Here is a 12,255-nt window from a genome sequence, read left to right on the forward strand (position 1 = left end):
GAAGTAAACATCTCAAAAAAAGTAACTAACCCCCCTAAAATAATGGCCATTATTCAAAAAGGGGCTATTGTATTACAAATCTGTAAAATGCGTTGGAAGCATAATTTATTTCTGCGCATTTTAACATCTCATTTGATACGATAGCCCAGAAAACAACAAAACTCCGGTCAATTAAATGTAGTAATGTCCAGATTTGAAAGTTGCACTTACATACAAATTTTTACAATACAAAAACACTCAGATATCATTCCACAGATTTCCTTCCATTACACTGAATGCAAAATCAATAGAATTTGCTGCAACTTTCAAATCTTGGGCTACATTGATTTAAATGTAAGCTGTGACGTCAATATTTGGTCAATTGCTACAAATGAGGTGTCAAAATGTGCAGAATTAAATTCTGCTTCCAACGCATTTTACAGATTTGTAATACAATCACCCGTTTTTGAATAATGGTTATTATTTAAGGGGGGTTAGTTACTTTTTTTGAGATGTTTACTTGCATGTGCACATTTAATAAGCATGTTAGCCTTTTTAGAGGCATGGAACATACTCCTGGCCTGCAGTAAATGCACCATTTGAAGTGCTTCTAGTGTACAATAATGGGCTATGCCAGTTGATATCCTTACACCCCCTGTGGAAGACATGACCTTAATCTCCCACACAGGGTGTGTGCATTTCAAATGGAGTCACCCATTCAGGTAACCCCATTTGAAATTCACTCTTCCTGTGTAGAAGATTAAGGTCATGTCTTACATACGGGGTGTATGGATTTCAACTGGAACAGCCCAATTATAGCATGTGAAACCTTTGTAAGATGCAAGAAATCATACAATATTCCAAAGTCAAACATACCATAATGATGTTCTATGCATGGTTCATAATAATGGTATTTCTAATTAAAGAGAATGAGAAAGATAGAATAATTAAGACTAGCAACTCATCATATTACTGTACTGTCTGTAATAAATACCCCAGGGGCATACAATTTTGCGAAAAGGAGGCGTTTATTAGAAGCAAATTAGCATTTGTGACAGCCAGTACTCTCACTCGATATGGCATTGACATTTTTGCATGTCTGTCACATTTTCATTGAAAATCGCAGGGGTAGTGGCATTTATTATATGTATTTGCATCGTAACATGTTTTTTCATTAGTCTCTCTTTAAATATTAATCAATTTTTTGATGCATCTTAACAGTTCAGGTTTAAATTGGCTCGAAACATAACAATTTACATGGTGCCTGCCAAAAAGTTGAAATCCATACACCCCCTATGGAAGACATGACCTTATCTTCCACACAGGAAGTGTGAATTTCAAATGGGGTTACCTGAATGGGTGACTCCAGTTAAAATTTACACTCCCTGTGTGGCAGATTAAGGTTGTGTGTTCCATAAGGGGTATGTGGATTTCAACTGGAAGAACCCATTCCCTATAGGTTGTATATAATATTGTGTGTTAGGAGCTTCTTTGAACCTGAACTTACATTACTACCAGCATATTAACATTAAACTAGATGAAGCTGTTATTTTTTCCTTGACACCATTGCACTATAATAGAAGCGTTGATATGTTTTATATCTATATGGTCTGTCTTGGGTTTAGCTGGTTTCCATACATATTTGGTGGCATCAAGTCAAACAACAAATGAAGATGTAAGTAAATTATATTTTGTTGTCTTTTTTTATTTGTTTCCTTTTGTTTTAAAACGTCTCGATATATAACTCAAAATAAATGTGTGTGTTAGCTTCTCGATAGATAACTCAAAATAAATGTGTGGGTTTCTTTGTTTTTGTTTTTTAAATGTGTTTTAATGAATAATTTCCCTATATGTTATACTTTTATGTTTATAATTTGACCAAGAAGAAATATTTTCCTTTGTTAACTTTCAAGAATATTTGTTTTAGAATTTTTGTTTGAGGCTTATTCATCAGGACATTGATAACAATTTTTTATTAATAATAATTTTTATTTTTATTTAAACTATATTTTTGACACCGCAAAGGCCCAGAATCAGCAAAATGCTATTCTTCCATTGGGCTGTGTTACATAAACATATATTACTGTACATTATAATGCAACAAGTATTGATATAAAATTGTCAATACAAAAGAATAAGAGTATTACACAAAACAATATCATATTTTAAGAAGTGTTTTGAAAAAGCACTTTTGGTATTATTAGAAAGGGAGTTCCATGAAACTGCACCTCTATAAAAAAAAAAGACTTCCTTTCATGAATTCTGTTCGTGGAAAGAGTGTGTTAACATGTAGATTCTGATTGTTACGGCGCAAATTCTAATATAAGACCACTCACTGAGAGAATAAATCATTGAGATAGCGAGGTTACATTTCATTACTTTAAATATAAAATCAGTATGATGATCTTGTCTTTCAGGAAGTGTCTTCCAATTGAGTTCAGATAAAATGCTATCACTGGGTGCATGCTTTAATTGTAACATGTTATTTAACAACATGTTATTAAACAACATGTTAAATAGCATTTTCCGTTGAATTATAAAATGACTTTAAGAAGCACGGGCAAACTGAAATATAATAAATTGAGAGAGCAAAATAAATCAGGACTCACAGTTGGTACACAGGTAGTCTCACCTACAATCCCGGACAAAAGTAGTTCAAACACTTGTGTCAAAGTAGGACTGTTTGAGACCGTATTTCCGATATTCTTGACATATTAAAATTTCGCTTTCTTTGACGTGAAGTTTGAACCATTTCCTACTACTACAACCCTCCCCCTGCCCCACCAATCAATGTTGGATGTTTCAATGGGTTCATGACCAAAAAACAACAACTAACAACATTGATCGGTGGATTGGGGGCATATTTGAAGTACTCATGTTAAAGGTGAACCTCATTGAAAATAAAGTTATATATCAATGGAAAGCTTATGATGTCAGGATATTAAAAATTATTTTTTCCGATTTTTTTGATGGCCAATAAAGCTGAAAAATTAAAAAAATGATTGAATTTTTGGTCTTTTTTAATGCCCAAAAAGCACCCAAATCAATCGTCTATGACCTTGGGAATGCTCGTGGACGTAAGCTCAGGGTTCGTGAAGTCACGTGATCTTACTCGGAAGCGATGTAAACAAGACTTGCTTCCTGTACTTTGCAAGCTGCCCGGCAAGTCTAATTTTCACAATAAAGCTTGAAATTAGAGGAATCTTCAAGTTGCTGGTTCCTTCTATATATTAGAAATAATATAATTATTGTCAACACATAAATTTTCCGTAAATTTTTGACAAAATTAGTCATAACTGGCTGGGTATAACTGGGTAATTGAGTTTGAATTTCGCTGGGATCAATCCCATGCGCAAATGCTTGCTGCTACCGATGTCATGGACTGAATAAACATGATCGAATAACAAATTAAATACTTGTTTGTGACATTCCCTATATATTCTTGATTCATTGTAAAATGTCTGATTAAAAAAAAATATCGCCTTGCAGTAATCCAAAATTAATAAAAACCGCCGATTTCATCAAATCCAGCCCATATAAAGGTTTTCATATTTAGCATATTGCGGCCATGCGGTAATACATTCTTTCCACACAATCGCGATTGAAAGAAACAGATACTCGGGCAGATACTTTATTATAAAATAAATACAATTTAGGCTTAGTAGACCGTTATTTGATGGAATTCTGAAATCTGAATAAAATTAAAATATTGTCACTTGTGTCATGATTCTTTAATGATAGTACAATCAGTGTACGGTACTGAAAAAGTAAAACATTAATGTTTTATGGATTACCGAACACGATGCGTAAATTGCTGCTGAAGTGCAGGGACGGATATGCACAAACACAGCGACTCGCTTCGGGGCTTCGTCCTCTGTGTTTCATGGGGTGTTTCAGCAAATTTGATCAATCGTTCCCTTATATTTGGAACATTTACAGGAATAAATTTTGCTGATGAAGTAGCAATAAGTTGGAAATATCAGAATGTGAATATCAAATTGGTCATTTTGTCTGCAAGTACAGTACAGTCGCGGATACTGAACACTCGGCGTAGTGAGACTCAGTCAGTCACTGAGCTCATCCCGTATGTATCTATATACTGAAGTTCGCTTATCATACATGACCGGCTATGACCGGTTGTAAAGCTAAGAAATAATTAAAAATCCTGTACATGTACCTTATTCTATTCCTTCATTTTCTCATTGTGATAAGTTCATCTCAACTTGGTGTGACGATCTGAACTGGTAGCACTAGCAGTTATTTTTTTTGTAATCTGTTTTCATTCCGGTTCTTCGGCGAATCTTCGCTCTTCGTGCTTTACTGTAATATTCCCTATGCATATCGTGGATGGCTTGGCCTATCCCAAATCACTCCGGCCAGCACTTTTCCGTTTTAAAATCCACACACTTTATTCAGGAACTTCATTCTTAATTTGATCATGATATTTCCTTCATATTATTCTTATTTTATTGAAGATATTTTTCATGTCAAGTAAGTTGACAATGACTGAATTCGTGCATTGGCCCGATGCATGCCACAGTAATACACGGACATTGTGTTTACAATCAAACCCGGAAGTAACTGTGTGTCCCTGGCTGCGCCATCAACGAAAAGCGCCCAATTTGAACGATTTCGTTTTGTAATTTAGGGGGGGGTGCCAAAATCCAATCTTTGCATGGAGATTATGTCTAGCCTGGTACGCTATGCAAATAAAAAATATTATTTTCTGCTTCCTGACATCATAAGCTTTCCACTGATATATAACTTTATTTTCAATGAGGTTCACCTTTAAAGTGTTTGAACAATTATGACCGGGATTGTAGTCATGATTGCATACTCTCTCACTGCGTCTAATGGCCAACTATATATTAATATAAATAATAAAAAAAGGAAAAATTGTCTTGTATTGTCTTACACCCTGCTAGGGTGAAGAATATAGGCCACCTCCTTTCTTCATTATGAATTATAAATGAATTCCTTATTGTGTCTTTTCAGATCAAAGGAACATGGTCATCTAAGAGATCTCAAGATAACTTCAATCCATATAGTTTTGGTTCAATAGTCACCAACTGCTGTGCAGTACTATGTGGGTCTTTTTACCCAAGGTAAGGGCTATTCCAGTTGAAATCCATACACCCCCTGTGGAAGACACAACCTTAATCTCCCACACAGGGAGTGTGAATTTCAAATGGAGTATCATTGTCTGCTCCAAAATGTTATTCCAGTTGAAATCCATACACCATGTATGGAAGACACAACCTAAATCTGCAACACAGGGGTGTAGATTTCAAATGTAGTCACCCATTTAGTGTCCTCTTCTGCTACAAAATGGGCTATTCCATTTGAAATTCATGCACCCCCTATGGAAGGCATGCCCTTAATTTCCCACACAGGGGGTGTAGATTTTAAATGGAGCCACCCATTCAGTATTGTCTGTTCCAAAACGCACTATTCCAGTTGAAATTTATACACCCCCTATGGAAGACACAACCTTAATCTCCCACACAGGGGGTGTAGATTTTAATTAGTTATCCATTCAGGTAACCCCATTTGAAATTCACACGCACAGTGTGGAATATCAAGATCATGTCTTCTATAGGGGGTGTATAATTTTCAAATGGTTTAGCCCAATCAGCTTTGATGTTTCTTCCCCCAACAAATAAGCACAATTCCTGTAATAATTGGTACCTCATGACCTTCCCGCTGTTGATGGGTGAACAAGGATCAATATCGCCGGGGGCAGGGGGTACTCAAGATTGATTTGGGTAGGGGTGTGCCACTGAGAATTTGAAAGTGGACCCATCAATATACCAATTTTTCAAAAAATTTGACCCATCGATATACCAAAATTTTCGGCTAAGTTTAACACAAATTGTATTTTACAAGTTTTTCCCTAAATTGTTGGGAAATTTCTAATGTTTTGTCTACAGTGAGGCATAATTGGGCTATTTTTTGAAAAAAATTTGAAAATTTTGAAAAAAGGACCAAAATTGGCCTAGAAAAAGGGGTCATTGATATACCAAAAGGCATGCTTCCCGTTTTTGCGGCACGTCCCTGTATGGTCATTTGTACTGAGTATTATCATGTATTACAGGGTAGTGAAATTGAGGTCAAGAAGGTTATGTGGATAGTACTAAGGATAGTACGTTTTAAATCTTCTTTTCAATCCAAGATTTACATCTCAAAACATGTTGTGTATTTTGTATTTACAGTGTAATAGACAGCAGAGGTTATGCTGTACCAGAAACTCAAGTTATACCACAGCCTCCAAGACCTAGCAACCCATATCCAAGTCCCCTGCCTCCTACACCGACACATCCATATCCTAGACAAGCGCCACCACAACAGCCTTATAATGCTACATCAGTAAGTATGTCACATCTAGAACTAGACCAGAGAAATCAGACTTAAATTGTTTCAGGGGTTTGATTTCTCAGAATTTTCCCAAAATCAGGATTTTTTTTGTTCTCCAATAGTACGGTATATGAAAGAGCTGCAGCTTCACCAAGTTTTATAACTACTAACTCATCAGAATATAAATCTCACCGCTAATGGGTTTGAAATAAAATTCCATATAGCTACCTGTGTCTTTGTAACTGGAAATTGATCAAAGACCCAAGCATTGATAAAAGTGCTACAGATATACTGTGGCTCGCTTCAAAATTTGGTAGCGACGTCAGTGCTTTTTAGCGTTGCGCCGCAAGCATGCTATCCTTGTATACATGCTTTTACGCTGTATGTGATTAACTTAAAGCCGTTTGCCGGTTGCGAAATACGCACCTACGTCACTACTGAACTTGAGGTGAACCACATTATAGTGCCCCAACAGGTGAAGTCAATGCTTGGAAATAAGGACTATTTCGTGGAAAAATATTGCCCCTGGTGACTAGATTTACATGGGAACCAGGGGCTATTTCATACTCTACAGGATCTATATAGTCCCCAGCTCCTGCTTATTTCCAAGCCTGTTAGTATATTTATGAGGGCCGATCATTCTATCGCCCATGTCTTGTAAATCGTTCATGGCATTGTGTGCCTGCACTTTAAAAAAATATACAGGGGGCAGAGTGAGCTTGACCTTTTGTCTCTCGCACTTTATAGAACGATTGCTCCTCATTAACAATGATACTGGACTTTGCCAGTTGGGATAGAGTCTGTGTATTTATCAGTCTATGGACCAAAGTCACAGGGAATCAGTAAAGAATATATTGGAATACTCTAAATACTGTACATAGGGTATGAAGGTTATTCCAGAGTTATGCCATAATATCATCTGTATTTGTATTATGTTTAATCATATTATTTTACTGTAGTGTGCTGTACGTAACATTATGTTGATTACTCACATTGTTTGTTGTTCGTATGAATGCAGGTCGTGGCTACGTATCCCCCATCTAACATGAATTCACATTGACGTTGACTGATTGCTGGTGCTAATCCCTTGCTGATCCCAATCACCCGTAGGTAACCCAAAATGGCTCAAATGCAAAAGAGAATGTAATGCTAATTGAATGCTGATTGAATGCTAAGAGAATGTTATGCCAAGAGAATGCTATTTATATCACTATGAGTTCGGCAGACAGCTAAATCTGTATTCATCTTTTAAAAAATTCATGTTAGGCGACAAAAAAAACCTGTTGTACGGGCTGGCGGATGGACCTTTCAAGTAGGATCGGTCAGGCTTTTTTTTTTTGGAAATGACCCCCAAAAAATCACCAAAATATTTAAATATTTTGCGATTTGAGAAAATACCTAAAATAAATTTTGTTCCTGAAATTTCGGTTGGTGTTCTTTTGTACAGGGAAAATTTTTTCCCAATTTATTCAAAATCTGGGTCGGTCGAGCCCGTAGAACAGGGTTTTCTTTTTTCGTTGCCTTACGCATGATTCTTTAAAAAATTAGAGAGCAAGGGACCAACGCTTTAGTTCAGAGGGCAGCATATCAATTTTCTAACGGTGATCATCATCAATTGTACTGCACTGCACCATTGGCTAACCCTGTATGCGCCCTCTTTTGCGCACATATTACACTGATCACTGTTAAAAAGTGATATGCCGCCCTCTATTATCTAAATTGTTGATCCCTTGTCGCTAATTCAAAAATAATTCATGTGTAACATGAATTTACCAAAAGATGAAAACGGATTAGGCTGTTTGCCAATTCATTGTGATATATACTTTGTACACAAAGTACTGTTACACTTTAAATAAGGCAGTTTCGTAGAGAAATAAACACTTTATGAGCAGACAGTGGTGGACATGTGTCATGTGATGTACAAGGTTGGCAGAACTACCAGGCTGAGAGCCTGTTCAAAATGTTCGGTTATCAATTAAAAATTGAAAAACAAAATACTTGCACTGGAGTTTGTTTCGGGACAAGTTTCAAATAGAGTTGGATAATGTGCTAATTCCATTCGAAATTTATACTCATACTGTGGCCAATATTTCCAAAATTTTCCACAGAGATAATGTGGATTTTAAGTGGAATAGCCCAATTTTAATTCTCCAGAAGGCTTCTCCGCCCTTTCAAAATGGGCATAAAATATATGTGGACTATGTGCGATTAGCCCTGCAGATCCAAAGAGTAGCCCCTATGAAAAATAGTTATTAATAACAAAACTACACAAGAGGGCAACTTTTTATAGAACTTTTCAAATAGCCATCATACTCATTGAAGTGTTTTGAGCCCTGCTTTGTTCTGTAATTATTAGAAAGGTCAAAACTATTCCTTTTTGGAACCCTTATGAGAGGAATACATTGGTTTTAACCAGATTTGAACAATTTGTAAATTTGGTCCCTGCATAAGCAGCCATTTTGATTTTATGGAGATTTGGCATCTTTCCCCTACGGGGATTTCTTGGAACTTTTAGTACATGTATAATAGGAACCTCATAGAAATGCATTTTGGTGAAATAAATTGTGTTGCAATTAGTTCCAAGTGATATTATATTTTGCTTGGGCTAAAAGAACAATGGAAATTAAATCATTATTGAAATTCTACCAAATGTAATGTACATGTAAAGTTAAAAATTGCAAAGAATTAATGTGTCCATGTGAATTAGTTTTCATTCGGTTTTCTTATATCTTCAAGAAATTGCCACTGTTTTAAGTGTAACAATGTTTTTTTGTGTAAGAATGCTTAAGGAATGCAATGTAAAAAATGTAGAGTCACAAGAATGCTCAATGAATGCTAGGTGAATGCTTATTGAATACATGAATGCTAATATAAGAGGTATTCACATGGATATCAATCATGCGCATCTATCAGGGCACAGTTCTTTAACCCCAATATGTTTATATAGTCATAGTATGACCTTGGAATGTGTTGGGTATCAAAATTCATCCCCCACAACCTGAGGTCAAATTTAGAGCTATCATTATTACATGGGGTTACTGAACTGGGCCATTGGAGATAAGATCATTTTGGCTCTTAGTTACTGGGCAGGGGAAAACCTATGTACTTATGGCCCTTGAACATGTTTAAAACAAAACTGCCAAGCAGTTACATGGAAGGATTTGCTTTCAACATGTTCAGGGGCCAATTACACATACGAGGATTTTCTTGCCCAACAACAAATTTTGCATCATGAGTGAATGCTGCTTGCACATTCAGTAAATGCTGCACATTGCATGCAGGCATGTCATCTTGCATGTTTTAAGATATTTTAACACTAAAACTAAGTGAATCAGTTGGAATTATTTGAGAAAGAGAGTATAAACAGAGAAAAGACCGGGAGAAAAGAGTGCCTTTTTAACACTTAAACTATTATTGATATCAATTTTTTTACTAAACATTTAAAGTAAATATGATGATTTAAAAAGGATAAGGATACCATTGGTAAACCTCCATACATAGTGTTTCTGAGGTTCAATTTGCATATTAATCATTACAATTAAACAAAGGAACACAACAAGCTCCAGTACTAATGTTCTATTCCAGTTGAAATCCATACACCCCGTATGGAAGACATACCTTAATCTCCCACACAGGGTATGTAGATTTCAAATGGGGTTACCTGAATGGACGACCCCATTTGAAATCTACACTCCCTGTGAGGGAGATTAAGGTTATGTCTTCATTCTAGGGGGTGTAAGGATTTCAACTGGAATAGCACAATGTTCCAGAAATCCCTTGTATCATGAAGTGGTTAATTTTAGCAGGAATATGCATGATAATTTTGTTGAAAGCATGTTGAATGATTAATTGCATGTTTATCGGCATGGTTTGATTACACATTGTATAACAAGCAAAGCTCTCACTGCCCACACCATAATTACATGAGCTGAATCCTACTAATCACTGATGGACCCTACAACCTGTCATCACACACGTCAATGTCTGTGTCACATAGGTGTGTAAATTGAGTCTATGTATCACATGTTGGATTTGAGTTTGCAAGGTATTATATGGTATGTTTGGAATTGCCCATCTACATCAATTACCTTATGGTGATATGAAATGTTCTAATAGGTTTTAAATTTGATTGGCCCATGTGGTTGTCTTTTGTAGTGCCTAGGTGCCTATTTAAGTTCTTGACCTGTTTCACTCCTCATGCGTTATTTTTCACTCCCACTCTAGCATTTTAAAAAAATCATTGGCACATTTGAGACAAAATTGTTGGGAAATTTACTAGATTTTTGGTTATGTTTACGTACATAATGTGGTGATAAATGTGTAAGAAACATTGAAATAAATATTTTTCTGATTCATTTGTTTGGTTTTTTTTGCTTTAATATGTGAACTTGCAAGTAGTACATATTGTTAACAGACTGGGGGTAAATCAATCAGTTAATTAAGCAACAATCAATTAGTCAATCAATTGATCATGCAATCAATAAACCAATCGTACAACTTACAAATAAATTTTTTTCAAATAATTTCAATTTAGCCAGTTCCAGAGTTGTCAAGAAGTAGTATTAATAAAAATTGGCTAGTATCGCGTAACTAGGGAAGACACTACTCAAGCGCCACCCTAGGTACAGAATACTAACCAATCATAGGCTATGCTGGAGTTTGATTGAAGAAATTGTTACACACAAACTATTTTTTTAATTCTGACTTTTATTATATGCATACCTATGCCCATGAACCACTTCACCATTATTTTGTTGATTCCCTGCCTTCTTTTCACAGGATTTTTCAGACAGTGAATACTCCAGCTCACCTAGCTCTTCCATTGAGTCGTCCAAACACTGGTACCCACTGCACGCACTCAACAGGCGTGTCTGTGATGTACAAACATCCAACCATTCCTCGGGTGCATTTCTTCCTGTCGCCAGATGCAGCAACACGGTGACGGTATCACCGATGTCGGACAAGTCGCTGCGAATCACTGGGACCAATTCCATCCACCCCTCCCCCTCCCCATCTACACGCAGGGAAAGGGCACCCTTGTTGCTGCCCAATGATGCAAGGGGAGAAGAGAAGAAGGAAGAAGGGGGGTCTTCACCAGAGGATGGGGCAGGGGTGGTAAACCATGATGCCTTGCAGGGGATGAATAATTGGGGATTATTAAAATTAAGCTCTGTGTGATCAGTGTTTAATGTATTTGTATTGTAGGTAGGGGATGTTATAGTAGTACCATATTTGATCTGATAAGCACCATGGGCACTTAAATTTTGGATTTGATGGAGGGGGAGTATCTATTATATTATGAAAGTCAAACTGGACCGTTTCTTGGTAAACAATGTTTGAATTCAGGAAAATAGAAAAAATATAATTGTATACAATTACAAATCAATCCTGACATGATTCTCCTGATATTTAACATTTGTTAACCAATTTCATTGCACAGAAAGGGTGTTCAATCAAGGAGTGCTTTTCAGGGAATGGGTGCTTATTAAGTTGAAAATGGTTGTTACCATACAATTTTTCATCTTAGCGAGTCAGTGACCAGGGTTGTACCAGTGCTGTACTAATGCTGTTACTTTCCTATTCGATGCGGATGTCGATTTGTACATCCTTGTCTGTTTACAAATAGAGAGGTAGACAAAAGACCTGTCAAAACTGTTCCGGTTATCCACACACTTGAGTATCAGAAGGATGGTCCACAATAGAGTGATTCACGCAACATGAATAGGGATTAAAAAGTTGAAGTAGAACCATGTGCTTCTTTTGTCCAGTTTGCCATCAAGATTTTGAATGCAAACAGTTCAGACCCAGAACACGATCATGGCAGTATATGAATATTTTGTTCTGGGGCTGATTATTCGGACTAAGTTGTAGCTAGCGCAAGTTGAGTGCTAGCTTGAAACACAATCACTTTAGTGAATGCAT

At 36.4% G+C, this 12,255-nt stretch overlaps 1 protein-coding gene across 1 annotated transcript in view; it reads left to right on the plus strand.

The window, feature by feature from the left end:
- The window catches only part of LOC140156582 (palmitoyltransferase ZDHHC9-like), a 56,581-nt gene extending 45,070 nt beyond the window's left edge, over nt 1-11,511 (plus strand). Inside the window, exons 6-9 of the mRNA XM_072179520.1 lie at nt 1,552-1,654; nt 4,975-5,084; nt 6,192-6,345; nt 11,113-11,511. Of these exons, the coding sequence (XP_072035621.1) occupies nt 1,552-1,654; nt 4,975-5,084; nt 6,192-6,345; nt 11,113-11,511 (766 nt within the window). The remainder of the gene's footprint in view (nt 1-1,551; nt 1,655-4,974; nt 5,085-6,191; nt 6,346-11,112) is intronic.
- The last annotated feature ends 744 nt before the right edge of the window (nt 11,512-12,255 follow it).

The sequence above is a fragment of the Amphiura filiformis genome, chromosome 7 (genome assembly GCF_039555335.1).
Source record: "Amphiura filiformis chromosome 7, Afil_fr2py, whole genome shotgun sequence".
In the NCBI taxonomy this organism is placed as follows: domain Eukaryota; kingdom Metazoa; phylum Echinodermata; class Ophiuroidea; order Amphilepidida; family Amphiuridae; genus Amphiura; species Amphiura filiformis.